The following is a 27,565-nucleotide window of genomic DNA, read 5'->3' as shown; positions in this document are numbered from 1 at the left end:
ACAGATTTTTAAACATTTGCATTCTGAATTAAATGTCAAATAAAAGATATGTACAGCAGCTGGGTGCCAAAGTAGACTCTCTTATAAGTTGGCTTTCAAGTTAGCTATCTTTTATGATATTGATGCTTATACCAGAATAATGAAATCACTCTCTCTCACTCATTTTCTACCGCTTATCCGAACTGTTATCTCAGGCGTCTTTGGGCATCAAGGCAGGATACACCCTGGACGGAGTGCCAAACCATCGCAGGGCACACACACACTCTCATTCAATCACACACTACAGACAATTTTACAGAGATGCCAATCAACCTACCATGCTTGTCTTTGGACCGGGGGAGGAAACCGGAGTACCCGGAGGAAACCCCGAGGCACGGGGAGAACATGCAAACTCCACACACACAAGGCGGAGGCGGGAATCGAACCCCCAACCCTGGAGGTGCCCCCCAATAATGATATTATGCACAGCTAATAACAACATTAAATTACTGTACACTGACTTCTTTCTTCTCTGAATTATGGTAAATAATATTTTTTTTATTAAACATATGTTACCAAGTAGGTCTCAGATCTAAATCTCCAACTCAGTTGAGAACCAGTTAATACACATGTGTCAATTACAAAGCCCGGGGGCCAAACACGGCCCCTCCACGACTTTTAATTAGGCCCGCCAACAAATTGTAATGTGGCTCTGTTTAAATATACATCTGTGACAATTACAACATTGAGACGCAGGTGGCGCTGCTGCGCTTCAGTCAACTCACAGATTAAGCGATAAACTAAACAACGTAAATGCTATCTAATGTGGGCCAGGTGACAAGCACAATGTCTAAAAAAAAAGAAAAGTGGACAGTGAATATCGGCAATTCCAAGCAAGATGGGAAACAGAGTATTTATTCTGTGAGTACAAAGAAAAGCCAATGTGTCTCATATGTCAAGAGGCACTCACGGTTTTTAAAGAGTATAATATTAGGAGTCCTAAAATAGATGAGATTGTTTCTGAGAAAAGATGCAGGGTGTCTAGTAAGGGTTAAAATGTGGTAGTTTTATCTGTCATTTGTTGATCAAACAGTTTTCTGAAATTGAAATTGTTTCTAAATGACTACTGTTTTTAAGTAAGTACTGCTTTAGATGTTGTCTAAATGTGTTCGAAATCTAAATTAGATTTAAAACCCTTTTTTTAATCAATAAGGTTTAATGAACGTTGAGTTTTTTTAATACAGGCACTAATACACTATTTTTTTTAATAAATAAAAAATCCTCTATATTCCGGCCCCTGATTTCATTCACAACCCTCAGCATGGCCCTTACAGAGTTTGGATTTGACACCCCTGAGTTAATATATTAACTGCCCATATAATTTGACAAGATTTCAGAACCATAACCAAAGTTTTTTGGTTTGTTTGTTTGTTTTTCGAGATTTTTGTGTCAAAAGACTTTGAAATTGAGTATCCAGCATTAGTGTTTTGTATCGGTCAGAGTTACAAAGACTAACTTTCTGTCTTAAGTCTTTGGGACAGAAGACCTTTGCTGTAACATGGCTAGTGAGATAAGGGACTAATTTGTTGTGTGCATGTTCCACATCATTAAACACAAACACAATCAATTTAAAGGGTAACACGAACACTTGAAAGGTTCGGGGGAAAATAATGAACAACAGTATGGTGTGATACAGCCTGACAACATGGAAGGGATCTTTTCATAGGCCATGTAGGAAATGTTCATCTTCACAAATGTTGTTCGGGAAGGAAAAGTGAGAAAGCAGTAAATACACCAGGTATATTAACGGACGTCCCTGTATTTAATATTTATATTCTTTTTATTTTTAACGGCTTATTTGATCTAGGACAGAAAACACTGTACCTGTAGTTCAGCTGTTCTTAAGTAAACAGGTGAATTTCTGACGGTCTAAAAATCTTTCTCCACAGCTACGCTGCATCATTTGTAGCATCAAGCACAATAATAACACTTAGATATTTCTGTCACGGTGACGGTGACAAAAAATGGTGTATAAAAACTGTACGAATCGTATTTCTGAGTTAATTGCGCCTACATGTCAGTTTAACTGAGAGGTAACTGATACAAGTATTACATTTCAAGTCAAGAAGCTTTTATTGTCATTTTAACAATCTATAACTGTTGCAGTACACAGTGAAATGAGACGTTTCTTCGGGACCATGTGCTACATAAAACAAACACAGAGCTAAGGACTTAAGTAAGTTAGTGCATCTGTACAACCTGGTGCAGACAGTGCAGGACAAAAGACAGTGCAGACAAAAAAATACAAGACAATAAATAAAAGACAATAAACAAAAACAGCACAGTCCAGTGTGTAAATACTGTATGTTCAACATTACTGTGTGTGCAGAAATACTGAATGAACACAGAGTTCCTATTATAGTAGCAGTTACCTGATATATTGTACAGTATTGTGCAAGACAACAATCGACTGAAATGTGAGAAAACAGGTTCAAAGAGCAAAAAAAGTGTGAAAAACAGCATGATGTGTCATTTAGCAGACAACCTCATCCAGAGTGACTTACAATTTATACACCTGAGCATTTATACACTGAGGGTTAGGGGCCTTGCTCAGGGACCCAGCAGTGGTATATTGGTGGACCTGGGATTCGAACGCATGACCTTCTGGTCAGTAGTCCAACATCTTAACCACTAAACGACAACAGCCCCAATAACAATGACATTCCCCAAACTATACAGAATACTACTTAAAAAAACTATTCTACACTTATCTTGAACATTTTAATTTAATGATTTAATCCATTAACTGTTTAGAAACTGTCGTTTTTACGCTCAAAACACACTTCAGCCATCTTTATCTTATGGCAAGGGGTGGAGACACTGTTTAAGTAACTCAGCTGGGATGAGTCCTAAACCCCTCACTACTGTCTATGTAGGTGCACTACAGAGGGATGTGGAATAACGGTGTTCTGTAGACTATGTAGTTTACTACATGTTCAATAAAACTCTTTTATTTTACGACCCAGGCATTGGTAAGGAAAACTGTTCGCTCAATGCGTAAACATTGCAAGGGTAAGTGTTTTGTTTATAAATCAAAACAAGGCTGAATTGTATTTTTTATTTTGTTATATATATATTATAGGGTGTATTATATAGATTTAGGATATTAAACTGCTATGTCCATAAAAGGGCAAAGGAACTTTTCTCAGTCTCGTGCCGTTTGTTATGTGGGTTTGCTTTTATATTGTCAGCTTTGTGTTTAGACTTTGTGCTGTTATATATCATTATATTTATATATATATATCATTAGTGCTTATATAAAGTCACAGGGATTCACAAACGAAATAACCACGAAGATTATATATCCGATTATTATCTTTATACTGATAATTATAATTTCCTCTGAAGCTCAAAAAAAGAAAAGTTAATGAAAGATGTGTATTATTGTATTTCCTTCTCATCGTGGTGTGACAGAAGACCCCCCCCACCCACCCTTTGGTGTGTGTGTGCGTGCGTATGTGTGTGTGAGAGAGAGTGAGTGTGTGAGAGTGGGGGGGGGGGGTGAGTGTGTGTGCGAGAGAGAGAGAAAGAGAGAGAGAGAGAGAGTGTGTTTGTGTGTGTGTGTGTGTGTGTGTGTGTGTGTGTGTGTGAGTGTGTGTGTGTGTGTGTGTGTGTGTGTTTGTGTGTGTGAGTGAGTGTGTGTGAGAGTGAGTGTGTGTGAGAGTGAGTGTGTGCGAGAGAGAGAGTGTGTGCGGGAGTGAGTGTGTGCGGGAGTGAGTGTGTGCGGGAGTGAGTGTGTGCGGGAGTGAGTGTGTGCGGGAGTGAGTGTGTGCGGGAGTGAGTGTGTGCGAGAGAGAGAGAGTGTGTGTGAGTGTGTGCGGGAGTGAGTGTGTGCGGGAGTGAGTGTGTGCGGGAGTGAGTGTGTGCGAGAGAGAGAGAGAGTGTGAGTGAGTGAGTGTGTGTGAGAGTGAGTGAGTGAGTGAGTGAGTGAGTGAGTAATTATGTGAGTGAGTGTGTGAGTAATTGTGTGAGTAATTGTGTGAGTGAGTGTGTGAGTGTGTGAGTGAGTGAGTGTGTGTGTGTGTGTGTGTGTGTGAGTGAGAAAGTATGTGTGTGAGAGTGTGTGGGGGGGGGTGAGTGTGTGCGAGAGAGAGAGAGTGTGTGTGTGTGTGTGTGTGTGTGAGAGAGAGAGAGAGAGAGAGAGAGAGAGAGAGAGTGTGTTTGTGTTTCTTTTCCTGCTCTTGGTATTTGTCTGCGCACTTCCCTTTTTTTGTGGGACAAAAGTTCCTATATCTTAAGTAATATTGGAATATGACTATTACAAGGTGCACAAATATATACATGTGTGTAAACCGAACTCAGCCTGACATTATCCTCTTTACAAATTTTATTACTCAAATTCCATTTCATTTAAAATAAATGAAGAACAAAAGGTAGATTCCAAACACTTGCAAAAAATTTCACCATTTTCAACTTTTTTGTGTCACAATTGTGTTTGTTTACCAGAAAAAGTTTTCAATTACATTAAAAGACCTGACCATGTTTATGCATTTTGTGTTGGAATGATACATAAAGATATCACTCACAAAAGTGTCTAATAGAAATAGCAGAAAAGCTAATTGTCATTCAAATTTGAAATGACTGACAATGAAGTAGGGAAGCATGGTGGCTTTGTGGTTAGCACGTTCGCCTCACACCTCCAGGGTCGGGGGTTCGATTCCCGCCTCCTCCTTGTGCGTATGGAGTTTGCATGTTCTCCCCGTGCCTCGGGGGTTTCAGAGCACGGGCCTAATTAAAAGTCGTGGAGGGGCCGTGTTTGGCCCCCGGGCTTTGTAATTGACACGTGTATTAACTGGTTCTCAACTGAGTTGGAGATTTAGATCTGAGACCTACTTGGTAACATATGTTTAATAAAAAAATATTATTTACCATAATTCAGAGAAGAAAGAAGTCAGTGTAATTTTATGTTGTTATTAGCTTTGCATGATATCATTATTGGGGAGCACGGTGGTTAGTGGTTAGCATGTCCGCCTCACACCTCCAGGGTTGGGGGTTCGATTCCCGCCTCCGCCTTATGTGTGTGGAGTTTACATGTTCTCCCCGTGCCTTGGGGTTTCCTCCGGGTACTCCGGTTTCCTCCCCCTGTCCAAAGACATGCATGGTAGGTTGATTGGCATCTCTGGAAAATCGTCTGTAGTGTGTGAGTGAATGAGAGTGTGTGCCATGCGATGGGTTGGCACTCCGTCCAGGGTGTATCCTGCCTCAATGCCCGATGACGCCTGAGATAGGCACAGGCTCCCCGTGACCCAAGAAGTTCAGATAAGCGGTAGAAAATGAATGAATGAATGGATGACAATGAAGTAAAGGTTTAGAGCTCTCTGATGTACGGTTGTCTAATCTCAACTTGCTTTTACTGCTTTTTTTTTAGTTAAAATGAGTATATACTGTAGTAAACAGAACTATTTATTTAAAGTCTAACATTTATTAAGGATTTCACCAAAACATGTTTAGATGAAAATGAATAATAAAAGAAAAAACTGGGTAATTTTACTGTAGTTTCCGAATGGAAAAAACCCCACAAAAACACTTCACAAAATGCCGTTTGTTATTTTTTGCTCTTGGGCACCAGTCAGTGTAGACATGTTCAGACACTTTGAGCAACAGCACCACAGTAAAAATGTCAGCTGTGTTGTTTACGAGTGACGTTAGACAAGCGTTATGTTGGGTTTGTTTATTTATTTATTTATTTTACAATTTACTGCATTTTACTGCCTGGCTGTTTCCCACATCTTTGCTGAGTCTCTCACATACCCTTTGACAAACTACACATGTGAACGTATTTCTTTTTTTATTCTTGTTTTCTCCAATTATGGCTTTTGTCTCACCACTTGTTCATAAAACCCAGCTTTGTGGAGTGTCCAGGATTTGGAAGTCCTGTGAACCCGTATCTTAGCCGTGGATCACTTCTGCTTTTTCATAACCTATTCTCTTAACCTTATTCTCTGTCTAACTTTATTTCCTGTAGTGTGTGTGTGTGTGTGTGTGTGTGTGTGTGTGTGTGTGTGTGTGTGTGTGTGTGTGTGTGTGTGTGTGTGTGTGTGTGTGTGAGAGAGTGTGGAGGGGGTGAGTCCTGGATACTCTCTTCATTTCATAAATTATGCGTTTAATTTCTTTACAACCGTACCTGATCGAATTTTTCTGTCCCAAACATGTTTTGACATGTCCTTGCTGTTCATAAACCTTTTTTTTTTTTTTTTCTCCAAACTTGATTTCTTGTACTTAATGTGGGAAGTGGGATGATACTTGGTCAAAACACTAACTTATCTGGTTCCTGAAATGCTAGGTGCGTTGAGAATGTTAGTGGTGTCATGTATTGTGACTCTTTACTACTGACTACTGACTCTAACTCGTTTGCATTTATTCATTCAAATGACTCTTTTATTAACATCTAATTAGTTAAAAGTGAACAGGGAAAGTCATACATAAAACAAACAGTGTTTGTTAGGTGTCATTATGTAGTCATTAAACAGTTCAAGTATGAATAATAAAATCTTATAAGTCATAATCATGCAACTTTAATTTAACATTTGTAATATTGATACACAATAACAACACGGCATACTGAACGTGACAGGTTCACTTTATTATTTATCGTTAAGCATAAGGTCATGTGAAATGTTTGTATGCCACATGACATGATATTGATATGTACTGTACATCCTGTGTGGATTAGAGACATGAATGAGGACGCGTTCGAGGTCCCTGCAAGGAACGAGTACCGCTACCTCGTTCAGGATGAGGCTGAAGAGGAGGTCCAATATGCCCGCCGCTACTACGTTAGCCCGTTCCTGCAAGTATCCCGCAGATGTATGTTTTTGATTGGCTGTGGCATTCTTGCCCTTCTCACTCTCGCCGCATACCTGGCTTACGTGGCTCAGACTCCACCCCGTGCTTATGCTCAGGTGCATACCGACTGTGGTTTGCTGCATGGACGATGGGCAGACGGTGCCTATTCCTTCAAAGGTATCCCGTATGCTGTGCCACCTGTCGGCGAACACCGCTGGAATCCTCCAGCAGACCTGAAAGCAAATGGAAAGTGCTGGGATGGCATTTACGATGCCACACATTTTCGTGGTATTTGTGCCCAGGTGCGACCTCTCGGGAAACATGGGCACGTGATGGGACAAGAGGACTGCCTGCACTTGAACATCTGGACACCTAGCCTGCTGCCTGCTGCTGCCTTGCCCGTCATGGTGTGGCTCCATGGTGGAAACTTGCACATGCTGAGCGGGCAGGAAAAAGGCTACTCACCCACCGAGGAACTGGCGAGAAGAACACAAACTGTGTTTGTCAGTCTGAACTACAGGCTTAATGCATTCGGCTTCATGGCTCTGGAGCTACTGAGAAAAAGTTCTCCTACCAACACCTCAGGTGAGTCCTCTCATCTTCTCAACGCAGCTGTCGGATTTGATCAATATTTATCCAAACTGTTCAAATCAACTTCTTTCTTAAAGGAATTGTTACAGTTGTTATAGAAAGATGTTAGACTCAAAGTGTGTTTTCCTTGTTATATAACCAGGGGGATGTGGTACAGAATTATTAACGTGGATCATTTTTCAATGTAGGGAACTACGGCTTCATGGACCAGATTCAGGCTCTTCGTTGGGTTCAGAAAAACATCGATGTGTTCGGTGGAGATCCAAAGAAAGTCACCATATTTGGTCAGAAGTTTTTTATAATACAAGCTCATCTACATTTTTTTAAACATACAACATTAAAATGTATAAACTGTACATATAGTGCAGTGGGTAAGTAACTTTGTAAATGTGTTGGATTTTAAAGAAACAATAACTATGAGGTGTGGAATTATTTCTCTCATTTGTTGGTCGGTATTAGTTCATATGTCCGAGTGAATTGTGTAGAAGACGTTACGTTGTGATACATAACCAGCGTGATGCTGAGTATTTTCCTTCTCTATTAGCACAGACGAATAAAACTAATGACACTGTTTATTCATTTGTAGTTACATTCAGTGTTGTTAAGAAATGTTGCTGTAAATGCTACACTATAAACATAGTAATAAGCAGGCGTTTCCTCTCCAAACCATCTCTCCCTCTCTCTCTCCCTCTCTCTCTCCCTCTCTTTCTCCCTCTCTCTCTCTCTCTCCCTCTCTCTCTCTCTCCCTCCCTCTCTCTCTCTCTCCCTCCCTCTCTCTTTCTCCCTCCCTCTCTCTCCCTCTCCCACTCTCTCTCTCTTTCTCTCTCTCTCCCTCTTTCTTCCTCTCTCTCCCTCTCTCTCTCCCTCCCTCTCTCTCTCCCATTCTCTATCCCTCTCTCTCTCCCTCTCTCTCTCTCCCTCTCTCTCTCCCATTCTCTATCCCTCTCTCTCCCTCTCTCTCTCTCCCCCTCTCTCTCCCTCTCTCCCTCTCTCTCTCCCTCTCTCTCTCTCCCCCTCTCACACACACATCTTACAGAGAAACCAGAAAGCATAAACACCTCTGTCCATAAGCTTGACTGAGCTGGGAAACTTCCATAAATATATGTTCCTATATGAATTATGATACATTGTCCATTCTTCAGCAATACATTTTTGAAAAAATATGATTTAGTCTATGATTCTGTGGCGAGTCTGCTGTACAGTTATACATAAAAAAACATATTATTATTATTAACCTCATTCAGTGTTACAGCTGGAATCTGCTTTGCCAGCCGTGATGTTCTGTAAAAATAACATGCACCTTCTGACCAATCACAAGCATCCAGAGCCACAGAAAAGCCCTCCAGACAAAGATGTTGGGCAACCCTGCATTTTATTTCACAATCTTCACAAAGGAGATGTTTATCTAAAGAACATTTCCTGCAGGAATGTGTTGTAACAGATCACGTTCAACATGTATGGCATCTTTGTGTTGCGTGCATTCTTGTGGTAGTTTTAGCTGACTAATATGCTCCCATCTTCTGTTCTTTTATAAGGAGAAACTTCAGTATGGGCTTTGATGAACTCACCTCAAGCTAAGGGTCTGTTTCATCGTGCAATCGGAATGAGTTCCTCGTTCGTGTCTAACACCTCGTTGGACTCAGCCGAAAGAGACAACCTCGTGTTCTTGAAGAGAACAGGCTGCCAAGATGCCACGTGCCTTCGAAAGCTCAACATAACTCAGATCCTCCAGGTGAGATACACACAGCCAAACCCTAGATCCTCCTTTGAGACCCTTTCCCATCGTTCATCTTCTGTTTCAGCTTCCAAAACAGCAAAAACTTGCAGGGTTATCACACTATCACCATGGTTCAAGTGTACACACTGAATAGTTAGCTGGAAGTCCTCATCCAGTCCATATTTGTCATTGGTTTTAGCTTCTGAAACACCTCAGATCATTAATCAAGCTTGTGCAGCTATTAATTACCTAGTATGGGCTTGATTCAAGCAGGAACAGAGCTTATGTGTGGTTAATGTTTGTGTTGTGTGTAATGGCTTTGTACGTAATGGTGAAAGAATGTGGGAGCCTAGCGGTTTTTTCACCGCGGACCGGTCAATGTTTGATCATTTTACCGTGGCCCGCTGGGGGTGGGGGGTGGGGGCTATACAATTAAATTAAAATTAATAATTTTAATTTAATTATAATTAAGCATGCCTTTTAAACTCACTACAACGCTAACTCAATGAGAACCCTGAGCTTGTTTCTTTGCAACGAGACGGTTCCATCTGGGGTAATAAGAGACAATGACACCCGAAGTGTGTTGCTTATGTCCAGTTTATTCCGTTGTTTTGTTTTGGTTGCCATCACTGCAGAAAACCCCGCTTCACACAGATAGCATGTCGGAAATGGCAATAGGGATTTAAGTGCTGCCATGACTTTAATCCAGAACACCGGCAGAGTTTCTAACTTTCTAACGACGTCTGTTTCGTGCTCATTCTGCTAATTCGTGGGTTAAATATGAGCAAACACAATATACACGTACACCAAGCACTGTTAAACATGACAAAGTACCGGTGAACAGATAGAAGAGCGATACACACCTTCTCTCCACCAAAGCTACTACGCCACTACCGCTTGCAGCTGCGCAGCTCCAGACGTCAACTAAAACTGCCCCGATATCACAATATTTTGCGCATGCGCGGTATTGGTGCGGCTTTATGTGACGTCTCTCAGCTCCCGGTTAACCTCTCGTCCATGGAAAGTCGCACAAACCCGAGAGAAATACACCACAGTAAATAAAATGGAAATAATTTAATGTTCCTTGGGCGGCCCTGTACCATTTGGTCCACAGACCGGTACTGGTCCACGGCCCGGGGGTTGGGGACCACTGGGTTAAGGTGTTGGACTACCAATCAGAAGGTTGTGAGTTTGGTGGTCATGAAGGTCCCAGGTCCACCAAGCTGCCTCGGCTGGGCACTCTTAATTGCTCAGTTGTATAAAAATTGAGATAAAATCGTAAGTCGCTCTGGATAAAGGGTGTGTGCATAATGCTGTAAATGTAATGTAAAGAGCTGTGAGAATACCCTCTCATTTTGTCTGCCTAGGCCATTCCATGGGAGGAATACCCATCTTGGGCAAAACAGGGACAAGAAGACATCCCTATTAAAGGGAATACATATGGTCCAGTTGCAGTTGTGGATGGTCATGTTCTCTCCACACATTCATTTAAAGCTTGGAAGAAGGGTGGATTTTACAATGACGTTCCATTCGTGGTTGGGACAACAGAGCAAGAAACTGACTTCAGGTAAACATTTGTTAGCTTTCTTAGCCATCAGGACAACACCAAATCAAGGCATTAAATGCACAAATGGTTCTCTGTTTCTCAACAGTCCCCCGATGAAGAACATCTCTACCTGGACATGGGGCGACTACCAGTGGTTTGTATCAGGTATCAACCTTAGTTAGTGCGATTACTTTAACATCTAAAGTAGAATCTCAAAAAAGCTTTTTCTCATCCTCTCTTTTTCACTCTCTCTCTCTCTTCCTGTTTGTAGAGAATCTGACACCATTTGGAAACGATGTGCTATCTCAGGCACTGAGGCTTTACAACAGTTCTGCCCCATGTCCGACCAATGACCGCTGTCCTGAAAGACTTTACACTACTTTAGTGTCAGATATGCGAGCCAGCTGCCCCAGCAACCACCTCGCCACCCAAGCTGCAGGTCCACAAAAGCCCATCTGCCCTACGACCTCAAAATCTCTTCTTTTCTGACATGTTATTCTCTTATTGTGTGATACATATTTAATACATCTATATTTTATCATTTAATAAAAATAACCATATTGTGTTATAGGCTTTACGTCTCAAAAACTCTTCGGTTGAACCTTATTTTTAATAAGTGCCGTGGCTGAAAAGCTGCTCCAGCTTGGGTTGCCAGACACATTTTCAAATATAGGCTGAGACAAAAGTATAGTCAGGGGTATTAAAACTGACTGATGTCATATTTTATCTCTCAAATGTTTTGGTTATTTCTAGATGCTTTGAAGAGCCCTCTGTACCGCTACCTGGTGACCTATACACCATCCAAAGAAGCCAATTCATCCACATGGCTCCCTTATCCAAGCCGCTTCTCCTTCCACATGATCGACAGCTTGGCATTCTTCGGTGGCCTCGACATGGCACTCGGCACAACGACATCTAAAGACAAAGCTTTTCAGCAAACACTCACCAAATATTTCATCCAGTTCGCGAAAGAAGGCGAGCATCATTCCTCGACTCGGGAAACTCCTCAAATGCAGTTATTTAATTTCCTTGCTTTTCAACTGCTCCACAAATAAACCTAGTGTTTTTTTTTTTCTTTTCATATCACAGGTAAAATGCCAGAAGACTGGCCAGAGTTCCCGTCCCAGACTGCGATGCTGAACGAGACTCTTTCTCTGGCACCGAATCCTTTAGCAGAGCGATGTGCTTTGTGGGAAAAGAACAGCTTTTATTCATATGCCTGGATAAACTAATGTGGTTTGTTGGACACTAAAGATCCCAAGCTTCAGTAAACAAACACGCACCAACCCTAAGCAGCTACAAGTCGTCGTCTTGTATTTTTGTGTCGCATTTCTAACTCTACTTAATTGGCCAAAAACATGCAGGGAGGAAGAATTTTATTTGCACTGAAAGTCAAGCATATTTTTGTTTGTTTTGTTTTGTAATTATTAATAATCATTTAAAAAAGCAGTAAGAGAACATACATAGTGTTGAATAAGTAGAAAACTTGCTTGACTTTGCAAAACTCATTAATGTATGCTTTCTTAGGGGCTGCACAATAACGTCAACAATCCTTTAAACGTATAAGTCTTTAAATCAAAAGGACACAGCGCACCTCATTTAGAAAGCTGGAAACGAACCGACTTATTCCTGAATCGTTCATAGAAGCAGTTACATAAGAAATTTAGTACTGTATAAGAAATACAGTATTCAGGAAAATCTTGTCATTTCAGAACATTTCAATCATTTTTTTCTTTTCATCGATCGGTACAAATGATGAATTAGATCTGTTGATTGCATTTAGGTGTTATAAATACACATTTCTCTTCCCTTCGTCTTGAAGGGTGGCTTGCTTTTGTTTTCTGTGAGAAGAGAGATCAGGTTCCTGACCCTTCCTGAATGGAGGCTGTGATTAGAGAAGCATTCTGTAGGCTTGGGCTGTGTGCTTACCTGTTACTCCTCATTCTGTCACAATGATTGGACAGGTTGACTTCGATATGTGCGAAATGACTAGATGAAAGGTTGTCGTCGAAAGAGGCCTCATGAAAGCGTGGACGTGTGTAGACCTACATCAAAGCCCTGATTCTTGCATTTTGTGCAGCAGCAGCTTCATGGGGTCAGAAGCGACACCAATTTTTTATTATTTTTTTTATTATTATTTCCACTGTGACTTACTAACTGCTGTGCTTTCACTGTTATATATATATATAGGTTTTATACACAATGAAGTCAAATGATTGCATTTTGGAGGTCAGCTTTTATTTACATAAAACTTTTATTTTTTCCACTGATCTACAATAAACACCTGTTTTCAGGTGAAGTCGAATTAACGTCCTTTATTTATATTTTTTTTTATTTCACACAAAAGGGACAGGCAAACAATTTCAATAATGGACGTTGAGGGTTTTTCCTCAAGAGCAAACAGAAAGCTCCTGGTTTATTACGATCAGGTTTCAATCCGAACAGGACGGGGGAAAAAAAACAGTTCGCATCTAACAGGAAAATCACACGAGGATTTGTCAGAATCATTCAGTTCACCTTTAATCCTATTTAACAACTTAAAATTCACACCAGTTTAAGAACTGATGCATATGTAAGCAGCCGCAGACGCTTCATCTTGTCTGTGAATCTTATTCCTGCGTTGATATAATCTGTCAGATTTACTCTGCTCCGTCTGCAGCTTAAAAGTATAACGAGCTTTGTTGTGAGGTTTTACGATCACAGGCCTTAATGAGCATGCTTGGAGGATTCACAAAACCACAACAGCGCTTTTCAAAATGGTTTTCAGACAAGAAAATCTGACGTGTCCGACTTCACGAACGAGGGTTACGTATTGCACATCAGCTCGTTCTTTGTCGAATTAAACATTCCGGAACATTTCAAATTGGAAGATCGTGAACATCTAAAGCTACCTCACTCATTCGGAAAAAGGCAATATCCATTTCCACTCGCTGGACCGCACGCATTTCCAAATGAACTTAAAACATAACCATCTCAATTCCCTTTCTAAGGGAGCTGAATGTACTAATCATGAATGCACACAATCATGAAGAATATAATACCACTTAAATACAAAAAAAAAAAAAAGCTATGAAAACATTGAAGAGCTAAGGATAAGTTTGGTTATACATATTCCATAGAGAATACTTAAATCAATTCTATGAAATCTCAGACCGGTAATATGGCATCAAAAAGCCAGCACATGGTTAGTTTAAACAAAAAGCACTGCGCTTCTGAAAAACACACACTCTACATCTTTGTGGACTTGTTACTGGAATTAAAAAAATAATAATAATAATAATAAACAAAAAAGAAGGAAAGAAACTGAAATACTGTCAGTGCGTGTGTGTGTGAGAGAGAGAGAGAGAGAGAGAGAGAGAGAATCTACAAAGGCCTGTAGGCAGACTGGGAGAAGGGATAAGGAGGTTCTGCTTTGTGCCGTCTCCTCTTTTTCTTGTTGTTTCTGTATTTTCTCCATCTGTGCTTCAGGTACAATGCGTTAGAGGGAAAAAAACAAAACCAGATCCGGTCAGCAGTGTGGTATGTCCTGTTTGATGTCATTTCCTTTCCTGTTCGATTCATGCAGTTCTGTCAGTAAGAGCCATAACGGTCCTGAAAAGAGAATGAGAGGAAGTAAGGAGGATATCGAACATGACTGGGAGTGGAACAATAGAAACTTTCGACTCGTCTCTGATGGTGCTATAACTACAGTTTGGACTAGCTTCTAATATATAGTTAATAATTCATAAGAGTAACTGTATTATTTAAATCCTATAATAATAAAATGGGCCATAAGAAATAACTGCTGCAATTAGACTGTAAAAGCAACTTTTAAATTTTCCTTTACAACTGTCCAGAGATCAGCTTTATTTAGGGTTATGACTCAGTTCTTTCTGGGTCAGCGACACAGACTTTGGGAAGCTCATTAATATAGCATTGCTTTGTTTTTAGGTTGCATTCACACGAGTGACGTCCTGTTGCAAGGTTACATCTGAATGGTATCTTATTTAAATCCTGATGATGCCATGGTCAGCCAAAGCTGGAAGCCAAGACGGTGTAATTGGCCTCCTCAGTGGGAGTGATGGCATTACTCTGTACCCTAACAAACAGCAACTCGGACCATGAGCATCTGAGGTCATGTATGCATTAGTTCTGTCCTCTAAATGAGTGTGAGCTTTATGGTGTTGCTGAGAAAATGTGTTAGCCTTCACCCTCCCTGTTTGGTAGCTGTTGTGTGATTTAGTCTTAATCTCCTCCTAACCTGAATCAGTGTAATCATATCGCAAATACCAGGATGGCTGCACAGATATTAAAGAGTCTCTACGCCTTCATTTTAGCTACACTGCATAACGTCACGGCTCCTGCACTTAAACGTCTTGATCTCCAGTTGGTGTGTCTCTTGCATCAGGTGTTATGCTGTCAGGAATACACCAAAATTGTGCAGTATATTTTTGACAGCACTGTTTGTCACAATTCAGTCACCCTGATCGCTCCTCTCACCTGAATGGTGTTCATAACCCCGTTTGCCAGCACGGCCATCTTTCCAGCAACAGTCTTCACACCTTGCTTAAACTGCGCCATGTCTGGCCCAGAGGGAAGCACGCTCTCGAATCCTGATCCAGCTACAAAACACACAACTCTATCAGTGTAAGTACAAGCGGTCCATCTTTCAGTTACACAATGTCCTGTTGCTCACCTGTTGAGCGGCTGCTTCCGTCCCCGAACAGATCAGCAGAGCTAATAGACGTGCTGCTGGACATGGTCTCCAAACGAGCCTTGGCTTCATACTGAAACACACATTAACGAGGTCTTAGGGACATTTAGTTTAAGACTGACCTGAAAGATTCATTATCAAGCAGAAAATCCTTTTTATTTCCCCAGACGTGAACAGTTAAACAGGTACGTGTAAGCTGCTTTTCTGCTGTCGGTACCTCAGCATTGCCCTCACGGCCGAAGAACATGTCAGATGAGATCGCTTTAGCGTTTGCAAACTTCTGCCGTGCCTCGCTGGATTCTGCCAGGGCCACGGAAGCTTCCGGCTTCCTTCTGCTGGGCAACCTGATAGACAGACAACACCATTATCCTCTCAACCACCCTTTCAGATTTAATGTCCATGACAGTTCTACACTGCTGATATTTTTCTAGAAATATCAGGCCGGTTGTGTATAAATTGATGTAAATTTGTATACTTGTGCTCTAACAAACCTTTCTCCGATTGGCTGGATGCTGGAGATGGTGACTTCAGTCTCTTTGGGCTCCTCCTTCTCGAGAGCCCAGGCAGAAGAGAAGGAGGCGGAGCTTGAATCGGTATCCCACCGTGAGGCAAAGCTGTCTCCTGTAGTGAACGGGTTGTCTTTATACCTGCCATGGCACATAAAGACACGTAAAACTTTGAGGGAATTTATTTACTGCACGTTCAAACATAAGAACAGGACCAGAATTCAGATTTGGTGAATCTTCTTTTATTTGCTGTATTTTTTTTTCTACGTGCACGACAGACACGTGTCACGCCGTGAAAAAACAGCAATTACTGCTGCTGCACCTGACAGTGTTGGGAAAAATAACAGGCAGGTGTGAACATGCACACAACACACACTATCATTTACGTGTGCTCATAGACAGCTTAGTCCAAGTGACTTACTTTGGTGGTCCAGAGGTAAACCCAGGCTCATCGAACATGTCTAGTCTAGAGCGAGAGGAGGACTTTGAGTTCACAGGGGTCTCCTGCTCGATCACCTGCATTTCTGACATCACAGAGTGTGACACAACACTGGAGGGGGAAGAAATAAATAAAAAGAGGGGGGGGGGTATTTATTTTAATATCCTTTGCATAAAAGGATCACTGTTGTCGTTCCTTATTCTAGATGATGTCACTACACATTTTTTGCACATCTACATTTTAGTAATAAAGGAAAAAAAAATCAGCTGCTTCATGTAATGATCATAAATGCAGTATTGTAGAGTGATTGCAACAGAGGACAAAGTTACCTCCTGGTTCCTAAGCCCATACCGAGCCTCTCTGCCTGCTCCCTCTTCTTCCCCTCCAGGTTCTGCAGCCTCTTCTCTTCCAGCTTCCTGTCAATCTCCAGCTCTTTGTAGGCGAGGCGCATCGAAGCCACGCTGAACCAACAAAACACAACAGGGTGTGTGAATAAAGAACATTTACATGAGTCCACATTCAATGCAAAAGTATGAATCTAGTTAGATCCAAAAGTATGAGCTCCACCAAAACTTTTCCCCCACTTTTGATCATATAGTAATATTAAATTGATCTGCATTATTTAAAGACAATTTTTTTCCTATTTGACATCCTCTCGCATATCCTTGTGCGTACTGTCTGTCTTTCTTGATTCCATCTGGTCTTGTGTTATATGCTTCTTCATGCCTAATACTTGCAGTCGGTAAGAACACGCGTACATTAGTGAAGGATATGTTCGGTGATCCGTAAGGAGCGCTTCAGTGTCTTAGTTGATAAAACTGGAAATCTTGAAGGTTTAAAACATGTAGTGCTACAGAAAAGTGAAAACGTCTAACTGTTTGGATTCAGTATTCATTTAATGAGTGGTTCCAGTTCTAAGCATTTCTGTAAACTACATACTGTATTTCTAAAATCAGCGGCTGGTCAACTTAACTAATTAATTTGGTTGATTCTAACTTATTAGACTCATTATTTTAATAATGTCAGACTTGTCAGACTTAATAATTAGAGTAAGAAGTACCTGCTCATAATTATTAGCTATAAATCAAATTATTTCTCATTAAGAAACCAGTTTAAAATCCTGCTTCACATCTGTGATCATTTTGTCCCCCTACCATTCCACCAACAAACTCCCTTAGGTCATTTATACCCTGCCTACATGCTATTCCTCCATAAAAGCTGGGTTCCCTAGGACTTTGCCCAAACATTGACAGTTAACTTTCCATTTTCAAGTTGCACTGAAATTTAAGTGACTTGTTTGACTTCCAACGTTTCACTGAAACGACTCCTCGGTTTTCTCAGTGCTATTTGTGAACTTACATTGACTCCTCAACCTGTTTCTTAGCCTCGGCAGCCTGCTCCTCTCTCAGCTTCTCGGCCACTTGTGCTTGCTTCTCGACCTCGTTGAAGCTTTTGCTGCTCACTTTCTGGGCCCCGAGACCCTTCTTAGCCCCGAGCTAAAGACAAAAATAAATATACGTAAGAACAAAGATTTTCCACAACTAAATTGCTCAGTTTCCACGAACTATTATAAAGAGTGAGTCTGATGTTGATTTACACTTCTCCAACTTTACTTATTTAGAAAGGCCAGTTGAATTAGTGGAAATGGAACAGACAAAGTCATTGCGTGTCAATAGACTGAAAATGTGCTATTGTTTAAAAAAAATAATAATAATAATGACACGCAAGAACGTCCACCAAATGTCATGACATGATTAGTCACCAACAGGGTTACACAATGGTGCAATAATAATAAGCTTCTTCAGAGTTCCGGTCGATGCATAGTTTGAGCAGCAAAGGTGACGCTAGTCTGACACCTGCTGGTAGAAGGAGAGCTGCATCAGCAAACAAGACTCGTAATAAAACGATTTAAATTAATGATACCTACCCCTTTCTTTGCGGCAACCGGTTTCTTTTTTCCGATAATGGAAGGTCTCACTTCTAAAAACAAACAGAAAATCATGTGTTGTTAACAAGTTAACACATCTTCCTGTTTATCGGTTACATGATAGCGGTATTAGTTTGGGCTTTATGTAAACCGAAGCCAGCCAAAGGAGCAACAGACCAAGGCTGCGGTTCTTTTGATATAATACACTACCGTATTAGTATTGATGGTGCTAATGACCCTCGGATCAAGGCAGCGCCGACTTTACACAAATGGGCTAAATGAAGCCTGAGCTTTCTGAGGCCCACTAAACAGAACAAATGGAGAAGTTGTGCCTGATTAACTACGCAGGCAAATATGCACTCCATATACTGAGCGAGAAAGGAAGCATGTCTAATCTCATTATTCCAGTGGATTAATTCTCCGTGGGCCTCGGTGTGCGTCGGCTGTACTCAGAAAGACTTTTAAGATAACAAGCTTGCGGTCCAGAGAGGTACCACCTCGTAGCTAAAGCACTTTGATGACATCACTGCTAGGACTAATGCACTGGATGTGTGCACTTTAGAGTTTGGCTACTGTAACTGATGGGACAGGCTTTCAGATAAAATAAAATAAAATAGTTACAAAGTTGGCTTACTTGCAATAGATTTCCCTTTAATATTTGACTTGAATTCAACTCCCCAAGAATAAAAAGCAAAAAAGAAAAAAAAAAGAAAAAAAGAAAAGCTGCTTATAAATTGAAACATAACAGCGTTTTAGACTTTGAGAGCCACTTCAGAGCTCATCGCCTTGCAATAGGGTTAAGCTATTAGCAGCGAACCTGTTACAACTTCATTGGCAAGACGTTAATAAGGCTGCACGTGCAATGATGTGTAGTTGAAGACAGAGAAGACCAAGCAGGTGGGTTACAAATCCAACTAAGCATGAATCATGCAGAAAAACATGCTGCTGATATGCAGCCAGTCAGGAGGCCAATTCCAAACCACTCAAATCACCTTTAAGAGGCTGTGGCTCGTCGGATGCCAATCTCATCGAGTTGTCTACGTTAACAGAGCAGACATGACTGTTACTCAAGAGAATCATGTTATCGTATTATATTATAATTTGCGCCCGTTCTTAAATATTTCTCTTTTAATTGATACTCCTGTATTTTACAACAAAAACAGCGTTCGTGATGTTACACAATGCTCTATACATTACAGCGTGCTCCTCTCAGGAGATGTATGTGAATAAATTACAGTTATGTTACAAGGAAAAAGCAAAGATTAACGATTTAAATATACAATAGGAGAGAGTCATGCGAAGGGCACAGATTGCTGCCAGATACGCAGCAGAGACTGCGTGCACAAATTTAACCTCCAGTAAAGAAGTAGTCATTATTACAACGGCAGATGGGTTGGAACAAGGTCAAGCCACATACAGGCTGACTGAAGCGAAGTAAAGTAAATCCGAAATGAAAATAATTGGTGGAAATGAATTATGAATATAAAAAAGTATGAATTGGATATGCATAGTTGCGATCACCCTTTTGACTGTCTCTTAGCTACAATGGAATTATCAGTGTTGATAGTCCAATGGAAAATTGCATACACCGGAACTAAATAAGCTGATTTCATGGCAAAGCATTTTTACACTAACTCACACTTACTACTTCATTCCCTCCCGGTTGGTCCTGTGCAAACCTAGTAACTGCATTATCTCTAATGCAGACAGGGAACACAGTCTTTTGTGTACATTTCATGTACTTTAGGTTTAATCTTTTTTTCTGTCCTCGTCCCTCATAGCCTTTTTTTTTTTTAGCAGTGGGCACAGGTTGTGGATAGTGACTAAATAATAAGGAATGAATAAGGTCATTAGTACATTAGAAATTAGGTTCCTCTGCAGTTTGTTGGGCTTGATCTCTGAGTGAGAAGCTTGATAATCTGGGAGAGCCTCAGAGTAATGCCTTTGCTCCACTGTATCAAAAGAACCCAGCTAAAGGAAGTTTGGGGCTCTTACAAGAAGCCCAATGGTCTGCTGGTGCTGTTTCAGGTAACATCAGACTGGACAGAAACCCCAGAGCAGACTCAGTATATGCTAGCAGGATTATATCTCACAGTTGGCTTGGGAATGTCTGAGGATCCCATAGAGTTGTTGGAGTACTTATGCCCCTTTTCCACCGAGGCAGTTTGAGTGCTGGTTCGGAGCCTAATTTTGAACCAGTTCTTTCCTTTTCGAACAGCCAAAGCACCGGCTCTGAACCAGGAAAAGTGGTTCTTAAGTAGCACCAAAACGTTGCTGGTCTAGACTTAAGAACCGCTTGTGTCAGGGGCTGTGGGCGGGGCTACTGTTAGCGCATTTGATAATGTACCTTAAGTATACTAATGTTTAATACACTTTTGCTTTACCGCAATATGATACATTATCAGCACACATGATAGTAGGTAGCTACATGCTAAGGCTAACTTTTTTCCTGTGTTAATGATAAAATAACGTTATGTACTTTCTCGATTACAAACTCTGTTTATACAAATTACATGGAGCTGCACGTACACGTTGGATTCGCCGTGTTTGGATGCCAATGTAGGTTTGTGTTTGCCGCTGCTGCGCTAACGTTGCTGGAAAATATGACACGTATACTGTGACGTCCGACTCGGCTCTCTAGCTGGAGGAAAGTCAAACCAGTTCTAAGAAGGTTTGCCAGTGGAACCAAGTTTAAACCAGCACCCGGTTCTTTTTGGTGGAAAAGGGGCACTAGATACCCTTCTTAGCTTGTTATACCGGTGACCCGCAGCAGGAACAGCAGAAGGAAAATGAATGCGTAAATGAAAGAATATTAAAACCTAGAAGGCCTTGAAGTACCATGACCACCCATATCATTTAGTATAATTTAAATGAACTGTAATGTAGGAATGCTAATACGCTCTGTAAAACTAACATTGACACTAATGAATTACGTGGTTTAAACACTGGCATAGTAGTGAAGTCCTTATGAGGGCATGGGCATGTTTGAATCCAAGAGCATTAACTAGGTCATATGCAAATCTAACATCATTGAAAAGCTTCACCTGCTTATGGGATTTATTTGCTGGATAGATGAGTGAACACTGAGCTTTACCTACATTCCCATTTTTACAGTATACAACTATGACATAAGTACTGTCTCTCTCTTAATTAAATCAGAAGTACTGTCTCTCAGACCAACACATGCAGACAGACAGACACACACGTAGGCAGACAGACAGACAGACCACGCAGACAGACCGAGCAGACAGACCGAGCAGACCGACCGTGCAGACCGACCGCGCAGACAGACCGAGCAGACAGACCGAGCAGACAGACCGAGCAGACAGACCGGCGCAGACAGACTGGCAGACCCGCGCAGACAGACCGCACAGACAGACCGACAGACACGCACAGACGCAGACAGACCAACCGAGAGAGGGAAGATAAATTCTTACCCATAGTGGCTTTTGCTTCTGTGTTCAGTCCCTCAATGCTGGGTCCTTCATCCAGTTCTGTGAGATATAGAAAAGGACATTCAGCAATGTTTAAAGCTACTTGTATTACTTCCTGTTGGTGTCAATTTTATGCAAGCACCAAACACCATGCAACTGGAGCCTGTCATATGGAATCAAGTTGGAAAAGTACAGTTCTGTTTTAATTGTTTTGCTTTAAAACTAAAAATAAGATGACAAAAAAGACAGTATCTAGCTCCAACATGCCGTCTTGTCTTCTAACAGCTTTGTAAAATCCACAAAACAGACTGTATTTATGTAAAATAACGCTGCCACCCAAACAATCAGAGTTGTGATGGCTTTTTGAAGTGTCCATGGCAACACTGTGTGTTAAATATAGATATGTGCATCATATCACTGATTTTTGGCAGATGCCTAGACACTCAAGATGGAGAACATATACAAAAGCACACTCACGAGTGGGGACAGACTCGGACACGTTGGGGCTGTCCTGCTCCAGCTGAGGAGTAACAATAACTGTTCCATTCTGCTCCGAGAGGGAAGGAGAGGCCATGTCCCAACTGCTGCCAGCCTGCCAAACATTTGCAGTTTGGAATTAAGACATGATTTAGTTAGATATATATATATTCAAACACATAAGAACAGGATCTTTACCAACTAAACACACACTGTGGCCTACCTGCGTGTGCTCATCAAAGAAGTCTGCTTCTTTCTTCTCTAGCGCTGGGGTTGAAGTATGTCCTGAATTATCGATCCATAGCTGATGGGTGAAAAATCACACTTTCATTAACAACAATGCAAACATCCACATAACATCACCACGTCCTACCCTAACAAAGCGTATTAGCTAACACTATAAAAGCATAACAAACCGTCAGTCTTGACAACATAAGATGATGTAAGCTGGAGTTTGAACCTGGGAGATTGGGACTCTTGGTCAAAGTGTCACTGATGTTGTGAACGTGGAAAGCAGAGCGGAGGTTGAGACTGTTTACGATAATAAAAATATAAATCAATATATGTCACTTTAGAGCTCTATGATTCTGACAACAAAGAGGTGAGATAATGTACATAAAATAAGTAGCATTATTTCCTTCCTAAGCTCTACTGTTTGTTTATAGTAATAGTCAGTGTAGTAAAAAAGAAGAATTGAGCCGAAAGGAAAACTTCTGTAACACCCTGAATGTACAGGTTTGGCTGTAGAGTAATTTACATTTCCTGCGTTTGGCAGACGGCCTTATCCAGAGCGACTTCCATTCTCTCTCTTTTTTTTTTAATACAACTGAGCAATTGAGGGTTAAGGGCCTTGCTCCGGGGCCCAGACATAATTCAGGCATTACTGAAAGAGCTGCTCTGAGATGAATACCACGTTATAAGTATAGACATATAACAGCAAATGCTGCCAAACCTATCCAGTCTGATATAATCTCTGAACGCCTATATTTATAAAAGGCTTTTAACTGTAGACGCAGTTGCAAAGCGGCTTTATAATAATTCGGATGTAGATTCAATTCCCTAATGAGGAAGCCAGAGGTAAGAGCAGTGACGAAATACTCTGAGTCAATACAAGAAAGAAACCTTGAAAGAAACTAGACTAGAAAAAGGATCCCATCCTCTTCAAGGTGATACTGGATAGTGGGATTATAGATCATTACAGCATACAGGAGTAGAAGAGTAAAGTCAGTCGCTACTAAATGTTTTCTCAGGAGGTTCGGTAGGCGCATATAGTCCTAGGAGTCTTTATGATTACAGCATTATACATGTTTAATAAGACATTTTTGGACTTCAAACTGTTGCACACATAAGAGAGACAAACAAATTGCCTTATACTTCATTTTCTACATATGTCTTACATCAGTGCCATATTTAGACAGTGCTGCATTGGCTAGCTGTCTGATCTTTTCCCGGTACATCTGCGCTGCACGGCTGTTGTATTTTGCATTGGTGTCGTTGGTAGTGCAGCCATGCTGACGGAAAAAAGCCATCTTCGTCCAGACGTTGCGAGGAAAGACCAAAAAAAGAGCATGTTTCAATTTATGTGCATGAAGGTGTATGAGAATTAGTGTAAGATGAATAAAGGAATGTGGCATTACCGCATTGCCATTTCCTCCAACCTGCATACATCTCAGCTGAAACCAGCTCCAGTTGGAGTCCAACTCGGTGGATCTGGAAATAATACAAAGACCCAGGTGTCAGTAAATGCTGGTGTTCTTTTGTGCATTTACAATCGGGGTCAGGAGTTTGTGTGTGAAAAAGGAAATAAATAAATAAATTTAAAAAAAATCACTCAAATGCTGTACAACTCTATGTACCATTAGAGACCTAATTTTTACAAACCTTATAAAAGTGATATTCTAAAAATATGCAGCAGTGTTTGCTTTGTACCTGTAAATATTTGAGATCTATACATCCCTTTATATGTATGATTTGAGGCAACACTGGTATGGAACCGTGTGAAATGATCAGCTTTAGAGTTAGTACACAGCCTGTTGTTTTATGCATACAGAGTCAAACTGTATACATTTACTGTATTGCACATATGCACATTAAATATATCAGTGTGCAGCCCTTCTGTAGTTCTGTAGGGTCCAGTAACTCACTACCACTTGTAAAATATATGCATAACAGCAGCATAATAACACACACTCGTCTATTAATCATTGCTGAACAAAACATTAGGAAATCACATTTCTGTTTGCTATCAAATATGGAAAACAATATGCAGCACGAATAATGCCCAAAATAGATTGAACCAATTACTGAAATACACCGATAACATGACAGAAACAATGTAGTACAGCAAACACTATTCAGCCTTCTACAGCTTGTCTAATTGATAGTCACAAATCTAAAATTCCACTAAAAATTACTGTGCTGCGTTACAAAGCGAGTAGAAATAGTCACGAATGATGGCCTGTCCTAGAATAATGATTCAAATATACACATACACAGCAATTTGCTTGGTCTAATAAACAAAATAACTTTAATAAATAATAAATAATAAATGTGATTAAGCAGATAGAGAGAGAGTGACAAAGAGAGAAAGAGAGAGAAAGAGAGTGAGAGAGAAAGTGAGAGTGAGTGAGAGAGAGTGAGAGAGAGAGCGAGCTGTCTCTAAAATATTCACATATGATATCACATTCTATAATAAACATACAATCCTTTTTGTTACTGTTCCCTTTGCACAAGTGTTAAAGTACTTCAGGTAGAACATCACAATTCACAAAAACAAGCAACTCACAATAACAACTGATGCAAGAAATCTCAACTCTATGCTTTTCACTTCTCTCACAGAATTACTAACTCTGACTGGTCAGAAGCTAATGATCGCTGTAAGGTGGATGCTCCACATAAGCAAAGATTTTAGACAATCGTCCAAATCATCTATACAGAAATTTAAGCCATGTGCTGTTATTAAAAAATTAGAAAAGAGGAAGTGATGTCAAGGAACCTGACATGAAGCGAAGGAACAATTACCAGCTGGAATTGAGTCGTTTCCGATAAAAGCACATCTCAAAGTGTTTTATTCATCACACACCACAACAATATACCAATTATTATATTCATTATACATTTTGAAATAAGGCATACTTTTTTAATTGGTTTGTTTGTGGAGCCTCTGAATTCATCTAATTTTTTTTTAAAGACTTTTATAATTATTTTATTATATAGTACGTGTTTAAAGAAAGACAACCTTTTTTTATTTTAAACTACATGCACTGAGACAAATTATTCTCAGATCATTTGAAAAGGCTTCATTCACACAGGATACATACAGGTTAAACAAGTTGATTCACACTCGATTAAACTAAACCATCTAAACCCAGTCTAACGGACAGATACAAACCTAATGAAGCTCAGGTGGACGCCCAGAGAACGATGGATCCCTGAACAGTCGATGCAAAGGAAAACCCCGTGAGAAATACTTGCCCAGCTCGGGTTCTTAGCAGCGCAGTCAAAACAGGCCTGTTGGAAAAGAGACAGAAGATTAAAAGAGGAACAGGACACACAGGAAACAACACACACACACACACACACACCATAGGCAAACTTTGCATTCAGTGTAACATTCATATCTCTGTGACACTAAAATTTTTGATGTAAAATCTATAATAGTATAATCTATTAAATTAATAAGATTAGATCATAATTATATGTTATTATATATATATATAAAATAGTTAACACAAGTGTTTACATTTTTTTTTGGCAACACTTTGGAAGATTTGAGCAACCCACATACTGTAATACATACAAAGGCAGAAATGTCTAAGATTCACGACCTGTGGTATAAACAATAACTTACCCGAAACCTCCCTGTATGTGATATATAGATCTGATATACAATAAGTCTTAAAGCATCAATATACGAATTTTTAAATGCTGTAAACAAAAAATAGCCCTAAAATGTTAACGTTGCCGAATAAGCGATGACAATCTCCATCTTGTCAAGCTTGCTTTCTTTATTTTAAACATATAACTAAGTCGTTTTACTTGTGCCATCTCGGGTAATTCAGTAGCTCTTTTAGCTCTGTGTGTGATGAAACTGTTATACGTGGCTAATGAAAAACTTAACTGAAGCTCCAGGCTAACAGGCTAAACGGATAACTAGCTGATAGCAAACAGGATAAACAGCTGTAGCGGTTGAACAATTGAGTTAACACAAAATATTACGAGTTCAGCTGATTTAATAAGTGACTTTGATATCCATGAACCCACACATAAAGTTATAAAGACTATACTGTCTAAAACAGGTAGAGAAGCTGGCTGAATACCGCCGTTAATGCTAACTAAACTGCTATGCTAATGCTAGCTTTACTGCTATGCTATGCTAATGCTAACTCAGCTGTATCAGAGTTAAAGGCCCGAATCAAAAACCGGCTTAGAGACGAGCGGAAAATGACACGTAATCACACAACGTCAAAATGGACAGCATTCACACAACGGCAATAAACACCACAGTGGCCGAGCGGTGAAACCGTGTTTACCGCCTTCTGTGTTTACCTTGTTGGTGGAAATCGAGCGAAGTCTTTTAAAAACTGTAAGAATTTCAGTCTTGTTCGGTTCAGACGCCATCTTGCCAGCTTAGCAGTGTGAAGCGAGATACAGAGAGAGACACTCACTACTGTACTGCGTAAGAATTTTGACTCTCAAAATAAAAGCATCATATCGTGTCTCTAAATAATAATAATTATTATTATTATCATTATTATTATTATTATTATTATTATTAGGGGTCAAGCCCCGAAGGGGCATAGACACCTATTGTTATTGTCGGTTTTCTTCTTCTTCTTCTTCTTATTATTATTATTATTATTATTATTATTATTATTATTATTATTATTATAAAAAACAATTCTTATTATTTTATTAAATAAAAATACAAATATTTTATTGTTTTATTCTCTTTTTTACTCTTTTTTTTTACAATTTTATTCCAACATTTTACGTTTATTTACTTCATTTTGTTACTATAAAACAATAAATAATAAGTAATAACACACTAATAAGAAGACTTAATAGTTGTTTATCTATTATTTTGTCAATATTCTGAATATATTTCTGCTACTACTACTACTACTACACTAATAGTAATAGTACACTAATACAAATAATAATAAATAGTATTATTATTATTAACAACAATTCTTATTATATTATTAAATAATAAAATATTTGATTAGTTTATTCTCTACTTTTTTTTATTTTATTTTACATTTTACGTTTATTTACTTCCTTTTGTTACTATTAACCTACTAGTACTACTAACAAAAAGGACTTAGTTGTAGTCGTAGTCATTTTTACAAAGCATATTTTGTTATATTATTAAGTTTTATTTACCAAACAAATGGGCGCCTTGTAAAAT

General features: G+C 39.9%; 2 protein-coding genes across 5 annotated transcripts; one reads left to right on the top strand and one right to left on the bottom strand.

Moving 5' to 3' along the window:
* Nucleotides 1-744: 744 nt before the first annotated feature.
* On the top strand, nucleotides 745-12,984 carry si:ch211-71n6.4 (para-nitrobenzyl esterase). 3 transcript variants are annotated; one of them, XM_027139340.2, is made up of 9 exons: nucleotides 746-900; nucleotides 6,713-7,410; nucleotides 7,605-7,700; nucleotides 8,952-9,148; nucleotides 10,501-10,700; nucleotides 10,786-10,844; nucleotides 10,951-11,118; nucleotides 11,433-11,654; nucleotides 11,769-12,984. In XM_027139340.2, the coding sequence occupies exons 1-9, from the start codon at nucleotides 878-880 to the stop codon at nucleotides 11,909-11,911; spliced, it is 1,806 nt and encodes a 601-aa protein (XP_026995141.1). In that variant the 5' UTR covers nucleotides 746-877; the 3' UTR covers nucleotides 11,912-12,984. The 3 variants fall into 3 exon arrangements, with proteins under 3 accessions (XP_047678288.1, XP_026995141.1, XP_026995218.1); XM_027139417.2 differs by lacking the exon at nucleotides 746-900 and adding an exon at nucleotides 2,894-3,051; XM_047822332.1 differs by lacking the exon at nucleotides 11,769-12,984 and having other exon boundaries at nucleotides 745-900; nucleotides 10,951-11,185; nucleotides 11,433-11,568.
* Nucleotides 12,896-26,857, bottom strand: arfgap2 (ADP-ribosylation factor GTPase activating protein 2). Of its 2 annotated transcripts, XM_027139553.2 has the most exons (17): nucleotides 26,704-26,857; nucleotides 25,547-25,665; nucleotides 23,793-23,865; nucleotides 23,553-23,684; nucleotides 22,379-22,459; nucleotides 22,156-22,270; nucleotides 21,682-21,738; nucleotides 19,237-19,281; nucleotides 18,245-18,297; nucleotides 17,677-17,813; nucleotides 16,647-16,778; nucleotides 16,300-16,428; nucleotides 15,864-16,019; nucleotides 15,590-15,716; nucleotides 15,355-15,445; nucleotides 15,159-15,280; nucleotides 12,896-14,270 (listed from the first exon to the last, which is right to left on the bottom strand). In XM_027139553.2, the coding sequence occupies exons 1-17, from the start codon at nucleotides 26,773-26,775 to the stop codon at nucleotides 14,250-14,252; spliced, it is 1,662 nt and encodes a 553-aa protein (XP_026995354.1). In that variant the 5' UTR covers nucleotides 26,776-26,857; the 3' UTR covers nucleotides 12,896-14,249. The 2 variants fall into 2 exon arrangements, with proteins under 2 accessions (XP_026995354.1, XP_026995527.1); XM_027139726.2 differs by lacking the exon at nucleotides 19,237-19,281.
* Nucleotides 26,858-27,565: the final 708 nt, after the last annotated feature.

The sequence above is a fragment of the Tachysurus fulvidraco genome, chromosome 13 (assembly GCF_022655615.1).
Source record: "Tachysurus fulvidraco isolate hzauxx_2018 chromosome 13, HZAU_PFXX_2.0, whole genome shotgun sequence".
NCBI lineage: Eukaryota > Metazoa > Chordata > Actinopteri > Siluriformes > Bagridae > Tachysurus > Tachysurus fulvidraco.
Note: the sequence above shows the minus strand (reverse complement) of the source record. Positions and strands in the feature narration are given on the sequence as shown.